Below are 25516 nucleotides of genomic sequence, written 5' to 3'. Positions count from 1 at the left end.
GATATTGCAAGTAGACAACATAGACGAGGAGGATATGGCATGAGCAATGACTAGAAAAAAAAAACATGAATCATAAGAAGCGGCAGCTACAAAGCAAATTGGACATTTCATGCTTTGCACACTGAGGCTAAGGCATCTAGAGGCCGAACACTCCACATAAACTCAATCTAGGACTTGTTATCCTTCGAAGACGATGCTCCATCAGTACCTGCCGAGATAAGGGTGGGTGCCACACGACGCCTCTTCGGCGGCTGCTGCAATTCATTATTTGGGTTCTCCTTGCTGTTCTCTCTTTCAGACTCGCTTGTGGGTCTTGCGTCGCGCTTGCCCAGGACGCTAGCGCCGGTCGTATTGTGTCCAGTTTGCGGAGCGCCTGAGATAGGCGTTTGTGGTGGGGTTGTCAGGGGAAGTGTCGGTGGCTGCGCGGAGTGCGTTGCTGTCACCGACGGGACAGTCCCGAGTGTTGGAGTGGGGTTATTGACAACTCCGGTAGGAGGCGGCTGCGAGGAAGACTGGGTGGCGACTGAGCAAGTGGAGTTGGACCGTGCAGGGCTAGCTGGTGGTGCGGGACCTGTGGTATTTGAGGACGCATGGTTCGTCTTGATTGGAGACGGCACATGGGGAGACGCCGCATTGGTTGGGGTTAGCAGAGGGGTGGGATTCGATGCAGGAGTGCTTGGGGTTGCATTGTTGTGAGTCACAGAGGTTGGTCCTGTGTATGTTTGGCCCAACTCTCCTGGTGCGAACGAGAGTGTGGAGCAGAAGCCGTCGGAGGAACTCATGATCAATGTTAACCCATCAGCGGACCTATTATGCGTTAGAAAGTTATAAGTGGGTATCAAGAATCGAAACATTACTTACCAAGTCAAGTCCGTGAAAGTAGCAAAATGCAAATTGCTCACAATGCATAGCGGGGTTTGTTGTTGCGTGTCATACACCAAAACAGCATCTTGAGTTGCAACAGCATATACAATGCGATAAGGAAGCGCAAAGACGGGCGCGGAGCTCTGGCCTGCTTCATTGCTGCCATCCTCGGCACCCTTTTGAGATGGCTGGAGCTTTGGTGGATCGGCCGCTGTTGAAGATGAAGTTCCCGATACCACGGGGTCTGGCAGAGATGGGAACATCTCCTCACCCGAAGAGGTATCAAGGGTAATGTTTTTCGCAGGCTGGGTCTCCTGCTTCAACGTATAAAAGACCGGGGAGCATTTGACGGCTACAGATGGCTTCTTGTGCCCTGGAAGATGAGAGATTGGGGGCTTGTTGAAACCAGCCCGTGTGTAGACGTAGACTGTGTTAATGACCTCGTCCGTCGTCTTTGTAGAATCTGTGGCTGATACGTGGCTAGTTTTGAATTGACCAGCTGGCGTGAACAGCAGACTTCCATCGGGGGCAAAAGTCAGTCGCCTGAAGAAGGAAGTGAACGTCTCGTTGGCATAGATGCTAGCGTTCTTAACTCCCAGCCCACCGAAACTAGGGGAGGAGACCTCCAATGGCTTAACGGCGGGCAACGGGAGAGAAGGAGCAGGGGACGCAGATCGCCGGATCGAAGGAGACGAGCCGAACGAAGAACGCCGACTGTGTGAGACTGGAGGAGGATCCATTGGTAAGTTGGAAGCCATTGGGGTTCCTGGAGCCGAGGGAACAGGCGAGGCAATAGCAAAAGAATTTCCAGTGCTTTGTTGTGACCGGTTAGTCACATCTGGAGGCGCAGGACTGCTAGATGCGATACGTTTGGCAGGGAGATCCATCTTGAGAACCTTCCCGTGTGGTGTCAATGTAAACTGCCCATCTTTAGTCTTCAGTGTATAGATATGAACGGATCGGTCAGACGATTGAGTCGCGACAAATTCGTTAAGGGGATCCCACGCTACACCTTGAACATAGTGAGAATGCTCGGCAATCTGTCGTACCATTTGCCCTGTAGAATCCGATCGTCAGATTATCAAGCTGTATGAGGATTGCTCGAGAGTGACTAACCAGTTTGGGCATTGTAAATCCGTGCGATGTTATCCATACTGCCTGTAATGATAAAAACACCATCGGGAGACCAGGCCAAGTCGTAGATCTCGGCGCCGGACGAGCGGCACATGTGCTTCACTCGCCAGGTCTCTTTATCGTCCGAACGATCTTCACCCAGCCCAGCCTGTGTTTGTAGCTCCGACGGTACCCAGAGTAGGACATTTCCATCATCTCCGGCAGATGCCAGCATCTCACCTACATCTGTCAGACTTGCATTGATACGCTACCCTGCAGAAAAGCATACCTTTTGGGCTGAAACGAACCACATTGACGGCCTGTGTATGCTTAATCAGAGTGCTCAGATAAGAGACTCTTCTTTCCTCCCCGGTAGACTCGACTTTCCAGAGCTGTAGAACATGTCAGGTGAATGTATGCGAAGGGTAACGGAGGGCAGAACATACTCGGACGTTGTTGTCACTAAAGAGAAATCAGTCAGTAAAATAGTTTCAACATTCTGGAGGACAGGTAGAACCTACTTTCCAGCAGTAGCTAGTCGACCCTTGCCATTGGGATCGAAATGCACCGAGTAGATAGGGGCATTGTCATTATGCCATGAGATGAGCAACGGGGTGGCCTTCATGGCGAGCGCCGCAGCTCAGCTTGTTCAGCACCACCGGTTTTGCAAGTAGAGAAATATGGCTTGAAGAGAGAAGAGAGAATTTCCGAGTCCAATGATCAACCTAGTGTCTTTTTGGCAAGTGATATTGGTAGGATTATTTTGAATTGGAGAGAATTCAGCTCTCAACTAAGGAGATGAGTAAATGTAGTTCAGGGAAAGAAGATAAAAAGATGCGACAAGGAATAAGGAGAGAGAGTTAAGGGAGAGAGTCGTGATTCTACGATGATGCTTCGAGTTGTTTGCGCGGGAGAACGCGACCGGCGATTAGATAGGCTGTTCTTTATATTGCCAGGGTCTTTTTTTTTATACGTTATGCGTTTTATGTATATGATATGTATTGTTAGATGTTAGATGTTATATATTGTATGTTATATAGATTCTATGTCTATTTGATATCACTTGAATTGATGGGATTGAAATCCCTTTGGTATCCTCATAGTAACCGTTACCCACGACAATATTCAGCCCTGGAGTAAGCACTAAAAGCAGATTCTAAAAAAGAAATTACGAAGGGGACATCTAAAAATAAGACTAAGACATCGAAGAGGACACTTAATATTACTCCCTACAGAGTATGGGAAAAAAGAGCTATGCAAAACAATTGAACTTCAAACCCCCAACGCCTCTCCCAGTCGCCATTTTTCAAAGCAAAATAGTAAATACAAGAATATACAAATCCCTCTAGGACATCCACTTGCCAAGTGTTTCTCCAAACCAGCTGACAGCTTTCTCCTGTCGCTTCTGCCGAGCATCGTCTTGAGTTTTCATAAAGGGCGCAGCCTCCTGCGCATACATCTGGTGCTGTTCCCTCTGCGCATTGTGTGCACGAATCTCTAACTCGCGCTCATGTGGCGTGAGTTTCTGTAAGGGCTTCGACGGGTTGAGCTCATCCGGGATTGCCTCCCCTCCAGGGATCTCGAGGCCGACCTCCGGGGCTTGCGATGGCTTCTCTGGGTTGAAAAGCGACATGAGAGGTGGTGGCTCAAGTCCAGCGGACTTTGCATCCTCAACTCGCTTTTCGTAGTCTAGCATCTGGTGATAGAGTTTGTCGGCATGCATCTGAATGCGCTCCTCTTTTTCGGCGTCATATTCGAACGCAGCTGCGTAACTGAGAGCTTGGAGGAATTTCTGCTCAATGAAAACAGATTAGAATCGACATTATTGAGAAAGTTATAGGTTGTTACTCACAGTCTGCGTCGTAAAGCATCGCGAAAAGGTACCATTCTCAGCCGAGCACATGGTCAGCCGGGCTTCAATTTGCTTGCGCCAATTTCCGGTCTTGAAGCAGTTTGTCAAGGCTTCATGCTCCAAGGCACAGTTCTCCATTGCTGCTCGCTGCACTGTGTCGCCGCGCTCCTTGTACTTTTCAATCACTCGTGACGCCCCGCGGACTCCGGATTGCTCGTCAAGCTCCACCGGCGGCTTGTAGGTTTTCCATAGATGAGCATACCGGCCATCTTGGAAGAGTGATGCTGCAGGAACTTTCGGTTCCGAGGATTCAGAGGGTTCGGACGATTGCGCGGGCGTTAGTGGCTTCACATTAGGACCAGGCACATATTTGTCAGGCTTCTCTTGTTCGAGATAGTCACGAAGCCCCGGATCGAGCTTTTGGACCGTATCATTTTTGTCACCCCAGAACCAACCCATTTGGAAATACTAATAGAAAATGAACAAGAATGTGCAACAGCTGGAGTGTTGAAGGTTGAGAGCGCGGAGAAATCGGCATAAAAATGGATCGGCTCCGATCGCCTTAGCTCCGCCCGTCTTTACTCCTCAACCATCAACACGACGCGTCTTTTTTGACGCCGTTCCTCCAAAATGGAAATCTGTATGTGCCATAGTGCTGTATCTATCTGTATGTGGAATTGCTAACAATTGGTAGCGCGAGAGGAGCGGCAACAAATGCGCCAGCGTGGAGCTGCGTACGCGCCTTACCTATACCCCGCGAAACCATATAGAAACTGACTTGTTGGTATAGGACGCGTAAAGCAAAAGAAGTCAATTTTGGGTTTTCATTCGGTAGTCCACCACTAGGATTATCAGCGCCCGCACCGATTGCGACTGTCCCTGAAGCTCAGAGTCCACCGCGAACACAGACCGTACCGAACACAACACCACGACCGTTAAAGGTAGCGCAACCAGGATCGCAAGCCCAGGGGATTGAGCGCACACCGGGAAGTGCGCGCAACAAGTTCCCAGAAAGGCCCTCGACATATGAAATACCCTCCTCGGACGATAGAGCTGAACAAACACGAAGCAATAAGAGGAGAAAGATCAGTATGTTATAAACCAGGCTACTGTGCTATGCTAGAAATGTGTACTCATGCTTTTCCAGGTCCCACTAAGAGAACAGAAGATACTCCCTCTCGTCGGAATGGCGGGCGACCTGAGAATGGCAATTCACACCCCGTTGATAATAGTGCAGGTAGCTCAGAATCGCAAAAAGGCCACACCCAGAAACCTCCGAATACAGTTGCACCTCTCCCATCCGAAACAACGAACAATCAATCTCCGCAGCCTCACATCTCACCCACTGTGGAGACCTCAGTCGAAGATCAGCATCCGGTAGAGGATGGGACCAATGGCTTGGAACCAACAACCTCAGCCGTTGGAGAGCAATTAGCTCAAGGCACATCTACAGTATCTGGCCCTACGGCTCCTCAAGCAGCTGAATATTCACAAGCGTCACTTCCATCGCCTGATGCTCAGGCCGGTGTCAAAGTGCCTGAAAACATAGAGCAACTACATAACACTCAGTCACCACGGCCTGATGAGCGCATCCAAATAAGCAAGGAGAATCAACGGGCTACCTCGAAAACTGCTTATTCGGTTGTTCAGGCAGATAAATCGGCCCCAAAATCTGTATCACCAAGTGGTAGCTCTGCCGAGGCTGTTAAAGCTAGCCATGCGCCAACTACTGATGATGTGGAGATTACTGAAGATGTTCCATCCTCCAAAGATGATACGCCAGAGCAAGATCGCCAGGCATTTCAGGGGCCTTCTACGAAGACGAAAAAGCCTCGGGGTCGCCCGCGACAGCAATCTGCCACAAAGAATACCCCAGAACTGCACGTGGAAGGTGCTATACAAGAACCTACAGCCGAGGCGCGAGATGAGCCCGCAGCAGCCCCAAAGACCAAACGGCCTCGTGGGAGACCCTCGCTTGGCGATAAGATCATTGAGGCTATCGAGACCGAGGTTATTCCACCTGAACCTGTCCCAGATGTCGCGGAGTCCTCTTCGGGGCCGCGTCGTGGTCGCAAGCCAGCATCACAAAAGGATGACCAGACAGAAACTGTAGTAGAAACTGCAGTGCCCAAGCCACAACGTGGTAGACCTGGAAAGAAAGCAAAACACGCAGTGGAGCCTGAAGTCGAGGCTGAGACTGTGACAGCAGACGATGCAGAACCAGAGGTGAAATCTCCAGTGCCTAAACCAAAACGTGGTAGACCTGGGAAGAAAGCCAAACGTGCAGCCGAAGCTGACCCCGAACCCGAGTCTGATACTGCGCCAGCAGACCAGCCAGACCCAGAGGCTGAACCTGTAGTATCCAAATCTCGTGGCAGACCCGGGAAAAAGACCAAACACGCAGCCGAGCCGGAGCCCGAGCCCGATACAGAGGATCAACCAGAGCCTGAAGTAGAACCCGCAGTATCCAAGCCCCAGCGTGGAAGGCCCGGGAAGAAGGCCAATCGCGCAATGGAGCCGGGGCTGGAGGCTGAACCTTCCACTGAGATCCAACCGGAGCCCGAAGCTGAACCTGCAGTACCTAAGACTCAACGTGGTAGGCCCGGAAAGAAGGCCAGTCGCGAGATGGAGCCTGAGCCCGAGCCTGCCACAGAAGACCAGCCGGAGCCTGGATTGGAATCCGCAGCACCCAAGTCACAGCGCGGCAGACCTGGGAAGAAAGCTAAGCGCACTGTGGAGCCCGAGCCTGAACCTGAGACAGAGAACCAACCCGAGTCTGAGCTTGCACAAGAACAGCCTAGTCGCAAGACTCGGAAGCCACGTGGAGAAACAGTTCCGGTCACTGTCTACCGTCTTGCGAATCTCAATTCTCTAGGTGGCCCAACATCTACGGCCAACGGGTCTGGAGACGAAGAATCCGCCGATGAACTCACCACGCACCAGAAGGCCAAGATACCCAACCGCGGCGGTGTCAACCCAGCTGATGTATTGAGCCAGATCTGCCGCGAGACTCTGGAGAAGACACTCAATACACTCAAGGATGGGATTGCGAACGAGGCGAATGCCACGCGACGTGCAGAGTGGTCGCGGAAGAGAAAGGCCGTTGAAACATTTGGCTCGGAGCTTGAGAGTCGCCTCATGGACTTTAGCGGAATGCTCGATAGCAATTTTGTGCTTGGCGTGCAATTGAAGAAGACTAAGCGGGAGATGTTGGATCTACGAAATCATCTATACCGGGTCCGCCGAGAACGCGAGAACATAGCTTTGCAGATGGATGCAGTACGCAGCAAACATATTGAGGAGGAGAAGGTCAAATCGGTGAGTCCTTTTTTCTTCTAGCCCTGTCGAAAACCCTACTAACAATAGTTCCTAGTCACGGTCCACGATCAGCAACTCCCTCCACAGTCTTGAACTGGCCCTCGACCGCAACAAGCAACGTTCCGCTTCTGCTGCAGATTCTTCTGCAGATATTGAATACATGCTTCGCACCGTTGCCGACGTAAGTTCCCGAGCCCCTGGAGCACAAGGCGGTCTCTTGAACCAAATCCGGGCGTTTAATGCACAGCTCGAAGCTACTGTTGGTCGCCTGGAACGTTGATGTCTATTTTCTATTTTATCTTTTTTCTGTGCGCTTTTGCAGTCCTTTGTGATACCAGGAACCAGTGTTTGTACAATGATTATAGTCCATGGCTGGACCAGAGGATGGCGTTTGGTGATATTTGCAATTGTACAAGTCCTGCAAGTACATAAGTAGCTTCTACATGTTTTATGGAATGTCAAAGAAACGTCGAGATTGAAGAATTTTCTACATTATACTGAGATCCGCTTAGATGTGAAAGGTTAAATTGTCTCCGGGTGGATGATGAATCTGTATATTACTAATTCCCCCGAGTCCGGTTGAAGTGGAAACGGAACAACAAATCAGAGCCTCTTGAAGCATCAGATATTTCAAGTTTTTTGTCTTCAAAGGCGAACTGCCTTGACTCCACATTCCACACTGCTTGTTAATCCAAGTGGAGACTTCGGCACTCGGAGAGTTCTAGATAGAATATATAAAGCCATAGCCATTGATTCACTTTAGAACTTCCAATTGAACCATTTACAATATATATAAGAAACCAAAATGACCAAACTCTTCACTCCCCTCCGCGTTGGCCGCGTCGAGCTAGCCAACCGCATCGCCATGGCCCCCATGACCCGCTTCCGCGCCGACGACAACCACGTCCCCCTCCCCTTCGTGAAAGACTACTACGCCCAGCGTGCCTCCGTACCCGGCACCCTCCTAATTACTGAAGCAACCTTCATCTCCGCCCGCGCCGGCGGCTACCCCAACATCCCAGGCATCTACAACGACGCGCAGATCGCCGCATGGAAAGAAATCACCGACGCAGTGCACGAAAAGGGCAGCCACATCTACCTCCAGCTGTGGGCCCTCGGCCGCGTCGCCAGCCCCGACCTCCTCAAATCCGAGGGCTTCGATCTGGTATCCAGCAGTGCGACGCCCGCGAGCACAGAGGCACCCACGCCGCGCGCACTATCCGAGACCGAGATCCATGAGTGGATCGCGGACTATGCGCAAGCAGCGCGCAACGCCATTGCGGCTGGGTTTGACGGTGTGGAGATCCACGCTGCCAATGGGTATCTGATTGATCAGTTCACGCAAGATACGTGCAACAAGCGCACTGATGCGTGGGGCGGTAGTGTTGAGGGACGGGCGAAGTTCGCGATTGAGGTCTCGCGTGCTGTTATCGATGCTGTTGGTGCGGATCGTACTGGTATTCGGTTTAGTCCTTTCAGTACGTTCCAGGGGATGCGGATGGAGGATCCTCAGCCTCAATTTGAGTATTTGGCTACGCAGATGGCGAAGCTGGGTCTTGCGTATACGCATTTGGTTGAGGCGCGCATTGCGGGAAATGCTGATGTTGAGGAGACTGATCAGTTGGATTTCTTCCTGAAGGCTTATGGGAAGGCTTCGCCCGTTATCATTGCGGGTGGGTATAAGGCTGAATCGGCGGTTCAGGCGGTTGATGTTAAGTATGCGGACTATGATGCTGTTATTGGTATTGGACGGCCGTTTATTTCGAACCCTGATTTGCCGTTCCGGATTCAGAAGGGGATTCCGCTCGTGCCTTATGATCGGGATACTTTCTATGTTCCCAAGGATCCTAAGGGATACACGGATTATGAGTTCAGTGCTGAGTTCCAGAAGACTGTCAAGGCTGCGGCTTGATTTGGGGGTTTGGTGTCATTGTTGCAGTTGCATAGCGATGTTTGATTATTGAGTATATATAAAGCTAGATTTTTAGATAGAACTGTGTATAATTTGTGTTTAAATGATCTTCATAAGTTTGCTTGGTGCTATGCCGATGTCAATACTAAATTTCCGTTCTTTGGGGTTGTTCTAGGTTGGTTTAGTACGGAGTATATAAGTATATATATCAGGAACGTAAGGATACCTACGGCGGCCAAGACGAGGAAAGCACTGCCATGTGAGGACTACTCGTGAACATCAGAAATGAAAGAGTAGCAACCGTTTACTCCAGGCAGTTGCATTCTCAGTGATGTTCATTTGCCTTCATATTTTCCGAAGTGGAAAGCAAAGTGAAGTGGTTGTTCCAAGGTTGCGGAGGAAATGATGATATAAGCAATGAGTTTTCCGGAGAGCCCTGGAGCGACCTCGGGAGTTTCCCGAGGTCTTTCTAGTTTCTATTCAATTTCACCTGTAAGCCCCAGCTTTTTGGAGAAAAAGGCCGGGAAACTAAGTCTAGGTAGGTCAGATTTCTGTCTGCTTCTATAATCGACATCGCTGATCACGGTTCCAGGAGGAGGGTTACGGCGATCTACTAGGTCTGATTGCATTTTTAGCGTCTAGCAGCTGTGCTCAAGTTGATCTTGATAGACAAAGGTCCCTCTCTACGTAATTTAACCCCACTCTGGGGACAGCAACCCTACTCCAAACGAAAAACGTCACATTTCAGCCGAAGAGATGTCAGCGGAGCTCGGCGTTAAGCCCAAAACTTAGAATTCCCCAGTTTTACGTGTCCGACTTGGCAGCCGAATGTTCCGCTCCGCCGAGCCGAACTACCCAGCCGAGGATAAAATGACTTCTGGTAGAACAACATAACCGTGGATGTACATGTATTGGGGTATATTGCGGGGAGATCAGATGAGAGTGTGGGGAGGATTGCCAAGTGTAATAATCGCCGAAATCGTATGTCCCAAGACTTCCGGGGATGCCGTAATATGTAGCTCGAAGCTATCCCCGCGTCGTTTTACCCTATTTCAGTAGTGAGCAACGCCAAGTAGTACTCGATGGCGTAGAATCTAGATTGCCAGTATATACTCCGTACTAGTGCATGTACTCCGTATTCCGTACTTATTTATACGTACACGAGTTTGGCGAGAGCCCTGATCTGGTAATTGGCCCAACCCCTATGTATATACCATGTGTCCGGCAATTATTAGACGAGAGCACTATTATTGGCCGAGGTTCCAATCAATATATACGGAGTACTCCGTACTCCGCCAATATATATGGTGCCACCTTTTTGATAGAGCAGGGTTTGCGCTCGGATCGGGTCTGGACTGTTATAAATATTGACAATAATTCCATGCTATTCAATTGATTTTCCCATCTCTTATAATTAACAGGCTAAATTCCAAGATTGACATTCAAAATAAGGATAAACTCTGGAAGTCAAAGGGGCCAAGATTTGTCAACGTGTACGGCCGTACAAATTGAAACGTGTGTTACGCCACAAATCCAAGCTATTGCCCAGGTAATTTTGGTGGATGCTTACACACCAAGATACTTTCAGCTCCATAATTCGAGGGCTATAACGTAAAATGGACCAATCATAGTCAAGACCATACAGCTTAGCCAGAGGAACCTCGGGAGGATTGTGTGAGTGGAGCCCATTATTGCTGCATGTAAATGTACCCTTGTAGGGATACATATTATTTCCGACTTACAAAGGACTTTGTCTCAATTTTCTGCAACCCTGTTGCCATATCAAAACATCAAAAAAGGACCTAGAAAAAAAAAGGAGTAATACATATGTTGTAGACCCGGATTGTATATAAACTTAAGCGGGAAAATCTCTGACTCCGGGCCGAATCTCAATTAGCCCCGTCCGAACAAATGACAGGAATTGAGACGTCCACGAATGTCCACAAACGTCCACAGGTCCACCATGTCTTTCAGCATCGAGCCGTGAATCCTATCGCATGGCCAGATGTGGAGACGAAGCTTGACAGGCGTGCATATCTAGCTTCTTCGAGATCACACGGAAAGAAAAAAAAAAAATAGGAAACCCAAAGGAAAAAGGATGGGTCCGAGCCTCGTGCGCCGATCTGGGTTCCCCCCCGGACTGATGGCCCATTCGAGAGAATCAGACAAGCTGGTTCGCTGGACAACGCTTTTACCTCCTTAGGTATTTCGTCCCGTTTCCCCGAGACTTGAAACGTATGCCACTTTAAAACGGGATCTGTTCACTTTCTGGCACACTATCCGTAGTGGGTATGGTGTGTGTGTGTGTGTTCGGTTTGTTAGTGGTGTATCCGTGCATTGCTGAAAAAAGGGGCAAGTGGTTGAATACGCTAGGGGATAAATATAAAAAGAAAATATAATACATAACAATTGACTCTGTATGAAGTAATACTCCGTAATGTGCACATCTATTGGGAAAACTGTCAGTATGAATTCATTGGTGCGTAATTCTACCCGAACATATCAGCCTAAAAAAGTCTACAACCTTATGTACGGTACTTTTTTATTCGTATAAAATTGAATCATTTTAGAATCTGGTACAGAATACTCCGTACTCCATACAAGGATAACAATTGGTTAGAAAGGAGAGGCAAAGTGCCTTCCATAATTGGACCGAGGTGACGCAGTCTCGGCTAAGTACTCGGTACCGGAATTTACCACCAAACAAGCTGGTCTCAACAAGTACCTTCTACTTCCACTCCTGAACTAAAGCACACTTATTATGCATATATTCCGATATTTTATACCGAGAAAGTGGACTCTTGAAGATCATGACAATCTTATGTCTCAAACTCCAGACTCTAAATCCCTAGCTGTCCTGTCCATGGAACCAAGAAGATCCATGATTAAAGCACTCTTTCCATGCTATGCAAATTTGTACGGGAGTATATAGCATAGACCTTAATATTATGCAAATTACTCCAAGTCCAGAGAATCTTTCAATTCTACCAATCATATCATTCCCCAGATCGTTTTGATCTCTCCACTTTCCCCGTCTTCCTTTCATCCTTGTTAGACCAGTGAACGGTCCTCGTAATCAATTCCCCATTGCTCCGTGCCGTCCCTGCATGGCTAGTTTGACTATTGTTCTAGATGTGATTATCCCTGTGAAACAATTAACCAATTTTAAAAAAACAAAATAAACAACTTCAGTAGAATTTTCATATAATTATGAGCTATTCCCTCCCATCTCTTTTTTTTTTTTCTTTCGTTTTTCTCTCCACTTTATATTACCTATTAACTTCTCCATAGTGGGAACGGGTCCTGGCGGCTGCACATCATTCCTTTTTATATGTAATATAACCGAAAAACAAATACAGTAAGTTTGGTTCCACACCTTTTTTTCCCCAAAATCCAATTTTCCCAAGGAAAGTGTGCCCTTGGGGGCGCTCAACAGTATAATACTTTCCTTTCCCTCCCTTCTTTGTGTTCTTCATCTCTCTGCTGTGCTTGAGTTGAACCGATAACTGTGTTATACGGCCTTTTATTCTTTTATTTTTTTCTCTTTTACCTTTTACCTTTTCACATTTTAACGACCCATCAGATACGAACTCTTGCATCATGTCTGCGACTGAAGCAATCGACCACCAGCTGGAGAAGGACGTGGGCCCCTCAAGCTCTCCCCAGAACGGGAACAACGGTGCCCCAATGCAGCCCCAGATGTCCGCCGAAGAGCACCAGGTAGCACGCGCCGCCGCGCGCTTCGGATATGGACCTCTTGCCCACGTCAACGCCACAGAAGCATCTCTGCCTCCCTTCGGTGGTGAGTTCCAGCCTGGTCTGTACAAGTCCGTTGAGGGCCGCAAGTTCGCCAATCCCGCTCCTCTTGGCCTGTGCGCTTTCGCCCTCACCACTTTCGTCCTGAGCGCCATCAACATGGGTACCCTGGATATCGGTAGCCCTAACATTGTTGTCGGTCTTGCTTTCGGTTACGGTGGTCTTGTCCAGCTTCTTTCTGGCATGTGGTATGTAACCGTCACTTCCATGCCCTTGGGTTTTAACTCCATGATTCCGCGGCTAACACGCGCCTTTTTTTTTATAGGGAAATGGCTGTTGGTAACACCTTCGGTGCTACTGCTCTCTCCTCCTACGGTGGTTTCTGGATCGCATTCGCCATGGTCTTGACCCCTGGTGGGTTCGAGATCGAGAAGAACCTCGGCGGTGCGGGCGCGAAGTTCTATGACTCCATGGGTCTTTTCCTGATGGTAAGTTGTTGCCTCCTTTCTTGCAAGAAATTCTTCCCGCTGACCATGTTATAACAGGGTTGGTTCATCTTCACCACCATCATGCTGTTCTGCACCCTCAAGTCCACTGTTGCTTTCTTCCTGCTGTTCTTCACCCTGGACATCACCTTCCTCCTGCTTGGTATCTGCTACCTGCACCGCGGCGCTGATGGCCACCCCAACGTCCCCATCCAGAAGGCCGGTGGTTTCTTCGGTTTCCTCGCTGCTTTCGCCGCCTGGTACAACGCCCTCGCTGGTATCGCCGATACTAGCAACAGCTTCTTCATCATCCCCGTCGCTCACTTCCCCTGGTCCCCCACTGGCCGTGTCCGCCGTGGTAAGACCGAGCGTGAGCTCGCATAAGCGATTTATTCCTTTTTTCTTATTAGAAAAGAGACCGGGATGCGGAGGGCCCACTTGGTGCTTGTAATGTTTTCGATACCCAGTGCTGTATGTATAGGCTGCAGATAGAGTTCCTCTGCTTTGCGCTCATCGACACGTTTGCTCGTCGTCGGTTCTGTGTTGTGGTTTGGAGGTCCGTCTGTTCGCCTGCGACTGTTGCTGTGTGCATGGATGATCAATACGGAACATCATGCTCGGCGCAGTTGCGAAACTATCCGCCAGTCATCTTTTGATTGCTGGCTGTAATTTTTCAGGGAGCACTCGGATGATATCTTGTGCTCTCTGGCTTTTCCTTGTTGTATTTAATCTCTCTTACCTGCGAGTTTCTGCGACTCAGAGTAATTAATTCATCCAACATTTCTCACAATTTGTGGAATCTTCGCTCCTGTCTTGTAGACTGTCGGGCTTTGAAGTGTCCGTTCTTGCCCTTGTTCAGGTGTTGCAGGACTGCTGCTGTGGCCTGAGGTATAGCCACGCACGTGAGTCAATCAGGTCATCGTGAGAAACGTCGAGCCAAAGATGCAATGCATCACATAGTAAGCAATATCTCTCAGAGACATTAGCAACATCCATCATCCAAGTGTATCCATGACTATGTAGTCAAGTCCTCCGACCTCAGGAGTTTAGAGGACTGACAAGCCATAGCATGGTATAGGATTCAAGTGATAATTAGTGAAGGCCTAAAAATCTAAAAACGAAGTCCGAATGTATTAGTGTAACCAAGAATGGTTTCAGCGAAAGGGGGATTATGGATGTATATATCCCGAAAGTCATTTCATAGACCAGCAGGGGTCTATTATACCTAGGCCCTGACTACGTAGCCCTCCGAATCCCGGCCTTCCGAGAGTGGAGGCTGATATCATGCCGGTGTTTTCTCGGTCTGGTCTAAGACCTGCATAGTTAGTTGACCAGCCAAGGATTTGACTAAAGACCTTAGAGATCTATTGTTATCGCATATCGTGTCTATAACAATAGATGTCTAACATCCTCAAACATACTTCGTAGAGTATATCTCCAGTTGAGAATGAAGAGAAATCAAAATGGAAAATAGCTAGGTCGAATAAAGGAAGCTAGGAAGTACAACATAGAGTTTCAGCTTCTATCAAAAAACGCGCAATGCCGAACTAAGGCCGAGCGTTGGCCGGCTGAAAGTCGGTGCGTGCTCGGCGGGGGCTGGGACGACGTATCAAGTTCTTTGTTGGTAGGGTGGACGGAGATTGTTCGGATATCGGGATGCCGTGCTTATCTTTATGGGATGATGGGTGAAGTATGTGTCGGGTTTGATCGGGATGGTGTGCTTAGTAGGGGGTTTTGGTTTCTTAGCTGTTTGAGAGCGGTTGGGCAGCAATATGTACGCGGTAAGTTCATTGAATTCTAAGTGGTCAATTAGGTAGGCTCTATGGATATGGCTATTTTGGAAGTGGTCGTCAATCATTGGAAATAGTACGGAGTACTATGTGTACATTATATCTTCACTCATGTAGGTAGCAAGATGGCAAATCTGAAGCCTGGGAATATACTAGAAGGAAGTGGTTGTATATAATCAACTTTTAAGAAGCTGGATCTATTACGGTAGAGCCATGGGGCCAAGTTCATACTGCCTCATACTGCCGGGTCTACCTGCAAATGACACTCATCCCAAATCTGACGAAGCATAGGCAGGTGAATGCGATCGACATAGAAAAAGCCTAGCAAGATAGCACGGGCCTCCTGCCATGAGCGGATTCCCTGTAGCCGTGCAGCATTGGCCAGTTCAGATACAAAGAAAGCCCGCTCTGACGGCATGGTTAAGCTGCAAGCTGCGCCCATGAAAAGCTGCCAGAGGAGCAGGTCGCGACAGAGCGCGAATAAGCCGGAGGGGATAGTTGCCTCAAGGGCAATGCGTAGAGCCTGAATCGGCTTGGGTAGCAACTGGCCGACCATTGGATAGAAATTCCAGATGGCGCTATTGTGGAATAGAAGTAAAGCGAGACGGGTGCAGCCTTCGATGGTATTGTCGCCCTTTACCTGGCCTGTTGCTGTATATCGGTCTGTGTGCAGTTGGTATTCTACGTGCAGCACTTCCGTATTGAAGTAGTCCTCGGTTTCCTCGTTGAACTCTTTGTACCCGGTGTTGCCTTTGATCCATTCTGCGTACCAGGACAGCTCGAGCAGATCGTAAACGATTTGCGACATGGCTTCGCCAAAGACGCCGGGTATTTTGAGTAGAGGGAAGAGGCGGGTGGAAAGTAATGCTACGTCGTCATTGGGTGGGATGAGAGAGAGACGCGCTGGACGGGCATAGCGGATAAAGGGGAATATAGGTTTGGCGTGGGCCATGCAAGCAACTCGGATATCAGTCCTAATTTCGAGGTTAGCAAGCTTTGTACCGAGTTATGACGGGGTATACCAACCATGAGATCTGGAACCGGACGTCTGAAGGAACATCATCAAAGTTCTTTCGCAGTGCGATCATCTGTCGCAAACCTGCCAGGTGGATTTTGAGATAATCGGGATTCCCCGACGCGATCTACAATCATGTATTAGCATTGGGAAGCACAAATCCAATTTTCGCAGAATTGACTCACTTCGATTGTCAATAAGGTAGAAACTGCAGCAATGAGGGCATCACTTGAAGCCTTGACCGGGTCTGACAGGCCCTCGTTGACCAATCGAATAGTCTCCCCACGATGGTGGAACGTGTCGATCACCAACTGACTCCGCTTTTGATTTGGATCTCGAATGGGTAGCTCGCCTGCCCGCATAGCGTCATTGGAAGTAGCCATACAAATTGTTGCATGCAAAATTGCCGGGTCGCGCTGAATCAAAGACGCCCAATGCGCCTGCAACTTGGGTTTATACCGCGTTTGCAATGGATGTGCTTCTTGTGTCAGATCCCAGAGGACTATACTGGCGTCAGTATGCAAGCTTTACCATATCATAATCGGGTCTGAAAAGACACTTACAGACTCGAAGGTGTCGCATCATTCTATCTGTGAGCTGCGTATGTCCAGTATGAAAAGGATCATTGGCTCCTTGTCCCACGTAAGACCATGCTGACCCAAAGCCACAGTCATATGTTGCAGCTTGCGTATCAGGGTATCCCACAGCTGTTGACGTAGCAAGCTCCTCGACCTGTTCTAGCTCTTGTTCATTTGAAATTTGACTTCCGGATAAGCTGGTAGACGAGTTGATGCACGGATAGAGATGCTCGGCAGGTACGAGTGCCCCGGGGTTCGTCGGTGGCCGATAAGGCGAGTGCTTCCATTTGCTCTTATTGTACTGTTCCGTGCTTTCCATTCGCTTCTTGCGATTATGCTCGGACATAACATGGGACCGGATCCGCTTCAAGGTCTCATCCGTTGTGCCTGCCGCTGCAGTTTGCTGATCACTGTTGACCCAGAATAACGTCGATTTCCCCGCAGACCCATTGTTGGTATTTTTACGAGGTTTGCGTACCCTGGTTGTTTTGCGACTGGGAGCTGTAGGAGGAGGAGTTGGAAGGGCAGTAGATGAAGGGGTTGGAAGGGCTGAAGGGGCTGGAGCTAGAGGTGTCTGTGTCGTCTGTACAGGGTTCGTAGAATCGAAGTGGATGGCAGCATAAGGGGAGTGGATCGGATCGGCCCAAGCAGCCGGCCGAGACAGCACGGGCAAGGTCTGCTCGTACGGTAAGTCCTTGGCGTTCATCGAGCTTATGACATTCGAGGTGAGAGAAGAGGTTAAACTTCCTGGCGGGGTAGATATTGGGGATTCTTCACATTGCCCCGCTAAGAGCTCTTGGGATTTGTTTTAAGGGGGTTGTGTTTTAAGAAGAGAACTAAGAGGAGGAATTTCAACCTTGGAAGGTTTGGTCATCTCTTTAGTCAGAATAACAATCTCCCCCCTTTTATATCCCTCCACTTGACCTTAATATGGGGTTATTCACCGAGTATTCCTAGGTGGCAACATAACTATAAAAGGAAATTATATAGTTAATTTTATATTAGATGATCTGCATTTTGGCCCCCTGTGAGGCTAAATATTTATTAAAGACGTTAAGTCAAGATTTTTTTTACCCCTGTCAGCACTAGCCCTTGACCTCGGGAACTTGTTAGATTGTATAGCGAGACTGTGCAACTAAATATTATCAACATGGATTTGCTCTTGGCGTTTTGTTTAAATATTATGTATTTAGATACTACATGATTTGAGATTTTCAATATACAATGTACATGGAAACCGTCTACACAATGAACAAGTGAGATAGAAATAAGATAGTTAAAGGGAAGATAATCTAACGGACGTCAGTTTCATTCCGCCATGCAAATGGTAGGCTATTAGGTCATGCCGGGGCGCGGGAAGATTGGCACCGTGTCCAGCTGTTCTAATCCGCCAATTGTACCACTCTGCCCACTGTTTTGCCAACCTTGTCCGGTCTGCTGATTGATAAACTGGCTCTGTCGGAAAGGATTGGTGCTACCAGTTGGGTTAGGCCGCAAGGGAGCTGCTGCTGGTGGTTGCAGACCTTGTTGCGGAGCAGGAGAGGCCCGCGCAAAAGGATTGGTTCCCGTCCGCTGAGGTTGGATCGGCTGCGCCTGTGGCTGTGGAAGCTGCTGCGCTTGCGGAGATTGCGCGGGCTGAAATTGCTCGTTTGAGGGATTATATTGCGGGGTTGCGGTTGAGAGTCGTCTCGCGAATGGGTTCGTGTTCTGTCGCGATAGAGGAGCGGCGGGTGGCTGAGCGCCGGTGGGAGTGTTGAGCATCATTGACTGGCGGAAGGGATTTGTGTGCTGGGGCTGCAAAGGCTGCAAGGTCTGAGGTGCTTGTTGTTGTTGAGGGAATGAGGCAATGCCTTGCTGGGGAATAGGAGCCAGTTGCGACTGGAACCCATACTGCTGCTGCTGCTGCTGCTGCTGCGGAGGCTGGGGAGAGTACCCTCCAAATCCAGCCCCAGTTGGCATAGCTTGAAGTGGCTGCGGCGGCGGCGGTTGTGGTTGTTGCTGCTGCCCAAATGGATTGTTTGGGCTTTGTGCTTGATAAGGCGCCCCATACTGGGTCGGCTGGCCATATCCAGTTCCCAAAGGCTGCTGGATCGCTTGAGGTTGCTGCTGGAAGCCAGTCTGCTGGGGATAGAATGGTTGCTGCGATTGCTGTTGGAACTCTGGTTGCTGGTACTGCGTTGGGTTCTGTTGCCCCATGGGCTGCTGATTCTGCTCAATTGAATCAAAGAAGTCGATGAGATCCACAGGCGGTGGCTTCGGTTGTTCAGCCTGCTTGGGTGGGTTTGACGCTGGCGGGTTCGGCGTTGTCTTTGATACTTCTGCAGTCGTACTGGCTTCCATGTTCGGCGGAACGCGTACACCTTTCTTGGCCAAGTACTCCCGTCGGCGGAGATCGAAATCAGGATCATTGAGATCATCCTCGAGAAGGCGCGCCAAGTCTGTTGAGGCATGCTTGAGCTTCGGGATTTCTAGGCGGGTGGCAGATTGGAAATGTCTTGCCACCCCCAAGAACTGGACCACTTCTTCCGTTTGCTTTGTGAACGTCTTGTAGATTGCCAAGGCACGTATACTATCCGGCCGCGACATCTCAAAGTAGTGTTCTATGAGGTTTCAGGGTTAGATCAATGCCGATCCGTGGAGGGGCTGCTGACTTACCCAAAACATTGATCGTGCCCTCATTCATGACTGAATATAGAGTCAATAGATCAAGTGTGAGGAGACGGAACGCGGTCAAACTGATCTCGTTCTCGGGCTCATCCGTCAATAGCTATATAGTGTTAGCCGCAAGGAAGAATACCCCAAATTCAGTATTAACCCACATCGCATCGCAGCAATGCACGAATTTGTTTTTGTACAATCTCCGTCTCCCTCAGCAGGCCTTTGTCCACGCCTATTCTCTTCAGCCGTCCCGGTCCGCTTCGTACATGATCCGTCTTGCAAGCGTCGAATGCCTTGGCGCGCGTGATAAGGTATTCGGCATAGCGTCGGATATTATGTCCCTGCGATTGGGCTGCAAAACAGTTAATAAGCTGCGTCCGCATCCATATAAAGAAGCTATTGGTCTAACCTTCAGAGAAATTGCTGGGCGCGATTTTCTTTGGATTATCGGACAAGTAGCCCAGCGCAGCATCCAGTTGACCCTCTCGGATCATGAGGTGTAGGACGATGAGCGCCTTAAAAACAATGGTCCATGCCGAGTCTCGGAGTCGTATCTGGAGGGTTCGGAATACCTCTGCGACTCCTGCCTCGCCGGTATGAGTTGCCACAAGGATATTCTCTATGTATTTGGATTTAGGGGCCGCAAGCTGTTCATGACCAGTGGTTAATAATTGTCGCATTAACAAAAGAAGGAGCTTAGCATGTCAGACTAACCTTGAGCTTCGTGGCCCCTTTTACTGACTTCTCAAATCCTCCGGGCATGTTTCTAGAAGTTGCAAATCGGTGCCCAACTGCTCGATGGCTCAGAATGCAAATCTGTCAGAAGACAGTGGGAAAAGACTGGAGAGCCTGCTCCAGTAATCAATGCGCTTGTAGTGTCCGAGAAAATCTTCAATCATCCGTATCGCTCATGACGTGGCTCAATGAGCCATGTTGTAAGCTTGGGGAAAGTGGGTAGTTTTCTAGGGGAGGGGTTCAAAGTTGCAAAGTCCGATCGGAATTGCCGGTTTAGGGATTGGTGAAATTGTAAATCACAAGGTTAATTTGGGCTGAGAAGCAAATGGAGGGGATAAGGATAGCAAAGAGATAGTCTTAAGAGGGAGGGAGTTACTTCTGGGGCGGAGTGTTCTTAGAGGCAACCTCAATTGGGACTAGCGCATGTTTGCAGTTCCGCGTGTGCACAAAGTTCGGAGTATAAAAGTATAGAACTATGGGAATATATATTATATTGGATTAAATATTAAAGATTATAAGCTATATAAACTATGAATAGATGGCAATATCTTGGATGTATCAGTTATTAGCCATATAATCAAAATCTAATAATCTTCTATTCATTTAACTATCATTATCCTTCAAGACTCTAACTATATATTGATTGGACCATAGTATTTGTATTTTGAAGATTGTGACCTTATATTTCTAGTATCTAGAATAAGTATCTGTTAACAAACCCCTGGAATACAATGTAGATATTCAGTGGCAAGAAGTAACCCAAAGAGTGATCATACTATGTAGTATAGAAAGAACCTGTATTGCATTTGCTAAACACTCGCCAAAGAAACATTTCATCATTTCTTCAAAGGGGTTGGCTGTATATAGAGGGAAATAGAAAGACACCCTTTCTACACTATAGGCTAACTAGGCGAGTAGAAGATAAGTGTTTCGAGGTGTAGGTTAGATGTAAGTGTATATATATATATACTCCACTTGGTGAGCCGGCCCTAAGTTACAACAAAGGTCCCTATGATTCAGATTCTCAGGGATATAATGAATGCTGATGGCTTAATTACATACGTACTTACCCCCTTAGCCAAAAAGAGTCTTGTATACATTTGCTTCATTCATCCAGGGAAAATGCGTACGTAGAATAGTGTGATCTTCAACTTCGACTTTATCTGAATATGAGAAGAAGAGGAAGTTTTGAAAATAGATGTGTGATAAGTCCAGATGTCTTTCTATGCTAAAGATACATAGTCATTAGCTTTGCTCTTTTGTAGCTCCTTGGAAGAAGGTACATATAGTCGCATACATGGGACCAAAGATTTTTAGTTAAGAGATCTCTTTCTCTTCTAAGTCCGAGCCCTTACGATTATTTGAACTCCTTCCTCGTTTGCTTCAGCTCTTTATTTTACTTTTCTTCTTTCTACCCTTCTGACTTTCGTCCTTCTTCAATCTCCCTCAGCCCTCACCTTCTACATAAATCCTCGGCCATCCTGAGCTTTCATCCCTCCAATATTTTATCTCTTACAGTCTATTCCTCTGAGATTTTGGCCCTACCCTTCTCATTCATTGAAAATGGAGAACCAAAGACCCCCTAAAAGGCCGAAGCTCCGATGGGACGTCTCGATGCGCCAAGTTCTGTGTTGCATTTACCGATTCTTCCGATGTGAGAAGAAAGCGAAAGAGGAGATCTTTTTCTTCATGTTCCGAGAAAAATTGAGAAACCGTGGTATTAGACGGTTTGTTCCAGATAGCACACTCCACACACAATGGATCTGGATGAGAAACACTGGTGACTTTGTCTGGGCTCATGTCCACCGGGACACCGAATTCAACATGGACGGACAATGGAAGAACATCATCCAGCGAATCAAATCTACCGCACTCACTTTGCGTCTTCCTCTTCCCGAGAAGAAAGAAGATGATATCGACACAACTCAATGGGGGACGCGAGTGACAATGGCGTTGAGACCGAGAACTGAGTCCCCCCAACAGACACCCCACCACATGCCATTTCCACTGCGCCAGCGAATGGCAGAGGAAAGGAGTCATTATTTTACCGAAAGTGAGGGCCAAACCAGTGACAGCAGTACACTGAGTGTTTGCCACAGCAAAGAATCGATCGACCAGCTGATACAGACCGACCACCCGGGGCAGCACGATCATCTGGAGAAAATCGACCCAGTGAGAAAGGGCGAGCCGGTTGTTACTAGCCATGGGAAGACTTGTCTCTGGTGCGGCCATGGATTAACTATTGACGAGGTGGATGGTACCGATGACCAGATCACTACGAGCGATGATCCGGCGGAAAACAACCACTATTACCAAAGCCAGCAGTCCGGAGATCAACACCAAGAACACTCAGAAATTCAAGGAGACTATGAACATCAAGAACATCCATTTGGCGACCAGCAAAATCACGACGAGGGCCAAAATCACCTCCACCGTCAACGCCGCCACGTCGACCATGATCTGGCAATGCAAGGAGTTCCCAGGGACAAAATGCCACCGTTGCTGTTTCGGTGGTCGAACCGTGACTCACAAGGAGTGAATTCGAAAACACACTTTCTCGCCGGACTGTTTTGCGAGTCTGAATGGTTTGACCCGGAAGACGTGTCCGAGAGACGCTTTGAAAGCTTCTTCAGAAGTCATGTCACTAAGGAGAAGGTTAAGACTCCCCTGATTTCTACCTTTCGGTCTCCCCTAGCGCCTTTTCACCGTGCGCTTGCTGGTCAGAACGGTGCCATAGTGACCGTTATCGAGACCTCAAAGTTGGACACAAAAGTATTCTACGCTCATCCGCTTGCAGTTCGGACTAAGACTTTAGTACTCAACGGCTGGCAGGGGTATGGGGAGTACGTTATCTGGGGCCAGATCCCAACCGAGGCAATTGCTTTCAGCGTGGATATCATCAGTCTCCAAGAAATTGCACAGAAACACCATGACATCAATCGTTTGATGCAGGTTCCACTCATCTGTAGCGTTCCACGCTGCGATGAGCAGTTGCGCTCCACGTTGGCGCTGAAAAGGAAGTCGCCTTTTCCATCTGGTCGAACGCTTGCAAAGCTGCTGACTCTTCTCCAAGTTCCAGCGATTTACTGGGATAATTTGTCGATTGAATTTTGCAAGGCGTGGGGATGGAGACATGGAAAAGAAATCGCCCTTTTCCTCAACGGAGTTCGCAGTTCACCACCCTATCTGCCTGAGGAATTGAGTGATTCCGAGAGTGAGGGCCCATGGCTCACACCGCGAAAAAGACCTGGCCAGTCCCACCAATGGATGGACTTTGAATGTGTTTTTGACGTAGATTACGAGCCGCCCGAGACCGATGAGGAATCAGGAAGTACCTCCAATTCGGAAGACATGGCCGAATCTCGATCCATGTCCATTTGCGACATGACGGAGACTGCTGATGATGGCAATTTCTCAACACATGAGACGATGTCCAGTGGAATTTTCTCGGAGTATGAGGTACAGCATCAAAAGGTGATTGATCTCACCTCCGACAACGAAGAGACTGGTTCCCAACATGCATTGCAGCTGGATTGGCCGTCGGATGATGAGCCGTCCATGTATCAAGAGACACCCACGAAGATCCGGCCACCACAATCGGGGCAGAGGACCGGACATTGGCTCGTACTAAATGGCGAGATGGATATGGACTTCTTCGAGAAGTTCCGGCACTCGTCTGACAGATGAACTAAAATAGTGATAGCCGGAAGGCCACGCGGAGTAGGATCTATGTTTGGGGCGGAAGAACATTTCAGCAATTTTTGTTTCATCGAAGATGAGAAACCCCTGACCAATATGTCAATATGTCAATACATCAATATGCCTTTGTAATATTAGTTGAATAAAAGCTTCCTAGCAATGATGTCTGCCCGAATGTATGTAATGCCTGTAAGAATTTCAAGGGTAGTATATGCATCTGAACAAAATTCTACCTCACAAGGCATCTAGGCAGGCATTATGCAGCCCGACTAGTAAGGCTTGGAATAACCAAGGAATGCCCTAAATGAGGTAAAAACATCGCCTACAGACAGCCAAACGACAACCCTTCCCCTGGGTATGATTTGCCATTACCATAGAGAACACATACTGAGGTCCTACTGTATCAACGTTAGACTTAGAAGAGCAAGGAGAAAACTCGAGATGCGCATTGAGAGGCTCTGTCCAGATTGCCATCCATGGTCAATCTTGCTTTGTACCAGAGTTGTTGTACAGTTTCCATCACAGGAGGGCCGAACAAATCATTTTGATTTTTGCGTGGATACACATTCATCAGCGAGGTATCTGGGACATGGAAACTCATAAACTATCCCGACCCCCATCCAAGAACTTCCCGTATATCCAGTCCATACCGCTTCCTTCGCCTTCAAAACACCTGGGTGATTAACCTAGAACTTGGAGAAAGACTTGACAGCGCGGGAGGTCTTGGCGTGAACCTTCAACACGTTGAAGCGAACCTATAGAGAAATTCGGGTCAGTTATCAAGTTCGTAGAAAATCAATGCAATTTGCCAAATCCGCTGTGCTGTAGTAGTGCAAAAGTGCTTGGTGTTGCAAACTACCGAGAGTGGCGAAAATTGGCAAGGATGGCAGAGAAACGTACAGTCTTGCTGAGAGGACGGCACTGGCCGACGGTAACCATGTCACCCTCCTCAACACGGAAAGCGGGGGAGACGTGGGCAGACAGGTTCTTGTGGCGGCGCTCGTAACGGTTGTACTTGGGGACGTAGTGCAGGTATTCGCGGCGGATGACGAGGGTACGGTGCATCTTGGTGGAGACTGTAATTAATTCGTTAGTAAATCTCCTTGTCTTGTAGAAAGACAGTTCTGATTCAACTTACCGACTTTGCCGACGAGGACACGGCCGCGGATGGAGACCTGGGAAGTGAAGGGGCACTTCTTGTCTGTAAAGGTTCAAAAATGAGCAATCTGACACAATAATTTGGTGAATGCGAGTAATTTTTCGGCATGAGTGGTCTTTTCCGAGGTTCAAAAGTTCGAGTGTTGAATGCGAATATTGGCGAGAGAGAGGGAAACGACAGAGATTCCAGGCCCCTCAATTGCTCCATGCGATCCTCCATTCGCCCTTTGTATCCGTGAAAAGACCACCCACCCATAAATTCCGCCGCTATATTTCGAATAAAATCTCAACGGAGGTCGTGCATACCGATGTAGGTTCCCTCAATGGCGGTCTTGGGGGTACGGAAACCGAGACCGACGTCCTTGTACCAGCGGCGGCCCTGGGCAGTCTTCTTGGAAGAAGCCTTGGACTTGGTGTTAAGGAAGATGTGAGGCTGCTTTTGGAAAGCGCGCTCCGACTGGACGGTCAACTCGGTGGCCATTTTTGCGGTGTTGTTCGACGAGGAAGCGGTGTCGAAGAAAGGTCGGGTTGGCGGCTGTCGAAGATGAGGAAGATTCGTTGCCCTTCGGAATCTTTGGTAATT

At 48.6% G+C, this 25516-nt stretch overlaps 9 protein-coding genes across 9 annotated transcripts; 4 read left to right on the top strand and 5 right to left on the bottom strand.

Moving 5' to 3' along the window:
• Positions 1-167: 167 nt before the first annotated feature.
• PGRI_040910 (uncharacterized protein) lies at positions 168-2602 on the bottom strand (the record flags this gene model as incomplete). The annotated part of the gene is made up of 6 exons (XM_040791804.1): positions 168-807; positions 862-1921; positions 1981-2217; positions 2267-2369; positions 2424-2439; positions 2499-2602. 6 exons carry the CDS (start codon positions 2600-2602, stop codon positions 168-170), a joined length of 2160 nt encoding a protein of 719 aa, XP_040643714.1.
• Positions 2603-3322: 720 nt separating this feature from the next.
• Positions 3323-4288, bottom strand: PGRI_040900 (uncharacterized protein; the record flags this gene model as incomplete). The annotated part of the gene is made up of 2 exons (XM_040791803.1): positions 3323-3769; positions 3830-4288. 2 exons carry the CDS (start codon positions 4286-4288, stop codon positions 3323-3325), a joined length of 906 nt encoding a protein of 301 aa, XP_040643713.1.
• A 171-nt stretch (positions 4289-4459) lies between these two features.
• PGRI_040890 (uncharacterized protein) lies at positions 4460-7427 on the top strand (the record flags this gene model as incomplete). Its single annotated transcript, XM_040791802.1, has 5 exons — positions 4460-4469; positions 4524-4563; positions 4620-4918; positions 4977-7147; positions 7203-7427. The coding sequence occupies 5 exons, from the start codon at positions 4460-4462 to the stop codon at positions 7425-7427; spliced, it is 2745 nt and encodes a 914-aa protein (XP_040643712.1).
• Positions 7428-7952: 525 nt separating this feature from the next.
• Positions 7953-9059, top strand: PGRI_040880 (alkene reductase; the record flags this gene model as incomplete). The annotated part of the gene is made up of 1 exon (XM_040791801.1): positions 7953-9059. The coding sequence occupies one exon, from the start codon at positions 7953-7955 to the stop codon at positions 9057-9059; it is 1107 nt and encodes a 368-aa protein (XP_040643711.1).
• Positions 9060-12659: 3600 nt separating this feature from the next.
• PGRI_040870 (acetate uptake transporter family protein) lies at positions 12660-13684 on the top strand (the record flags this gene model as incomplete). The annotated part of the gene is made up of 3 exons (XM_040791800.1): positions 12660-13063; positions 13141-13303; positions 13361-13684. The coding sequence occupies 3 exons, from the start codon at positions 12660-12662 to the stop codon at positions 13682-13684; spliced, it is 891 nt and encodes a 296-aa protein (XP_040643710.1).
• Positions 13685-15325: 1641 nt separating this feature from the next.
• Positions 15326-17389, bottom strand: PGRI_040860 (uncharacterized protein; the record flags this gene model as incomplete). The annotated part of the gene is made up of 4 exons (XM_040791799.1): positions 15326-16064; positions 16117-16232; positions 16291-16607; positions 16669-17389. The coding sequence occupies 4 exons, from the start codon at positions 17387-17389 to the stop codon at positions 15326-15328; spliced, it is 1893 nt and encodes a 630-aa protein (XP_040643709.1).
• Positions 17390-18018: 629 nt separating this feature from the next.
• PGRI_040850 (ENTH domain protein) lies at positions 18019-20103 on the bottom strand (the record flags this gene model as incomplete). The annotated part of the gene is made up of 5 exons (XM_040791798.1): positions 18019-19283; positions 19339-19450; positions 19503-19693; positions 19751-19988; positions 20056-20103. 5 exons carry the CDS (start codon positions 20101-20103, stop codon positions 18019-18021), a joined length of 1854 nt encoding a protein of 617 aa, XP_040643708.1.
• A 1536-nt stretch (positions 20104-21639) lies between these two features.
• Positions 21640-23763, top strand: PGRI_040840 (uncharacterized protein; the record flags this gene model as incomplete). Its single annotated transcript, XM_040791797.1, has 1 exon — positions 21640-23763. The coding sequence occupies one exon, from the start codon at positions 21640-21642 to the stop codon at positions 23761-23763; it is 2124 nt and encodes a 707-aa protein (XP_040643707.1).
• Positions 23764-24461: 698 nt separating this feature from the next.
• On the bottom strand, positions 24462-25414 carry PGRI_040830 (40S ribosomal protein uS17; the record flags this gene model as incomplete). Its single annotated transcript, XM_040791796.1, has 4 exons — positions 24462-24530; positions 24676-24851; positions 24914-24976; positions 25240-25414. The coding sequence occupies 4 exons, from the start codon at positions 25412-25414 to the stop codon at positions 24462-24464; spliced, it is 483 nt and encodes a 160-aa protein (XP_040643706.1).
• Positions 25415-25516: the final 102 nt, after the last annotated feature.

This window comes from Penicillium griseofulvum (genome assembly GCF_001561935.1).
Source record: "Penicillium griseofulvum strain PG3 chromosome Unknown contig_89, whole genome shotgun sequence".
NCBI classification, from domain to species: domain Eukaryota; kingdom Fungi; phylum Ascomycota; class Eurotiomycetes; order Eurotiales; family Aspergillaceae; genus Penicillium; species Penicillium griseofulvum.
The sequence above is the reverse complement of the archived record's forward strand: the minus strand, read 5'-3'. Positions and strand labels throughout refer to the sequence as shown.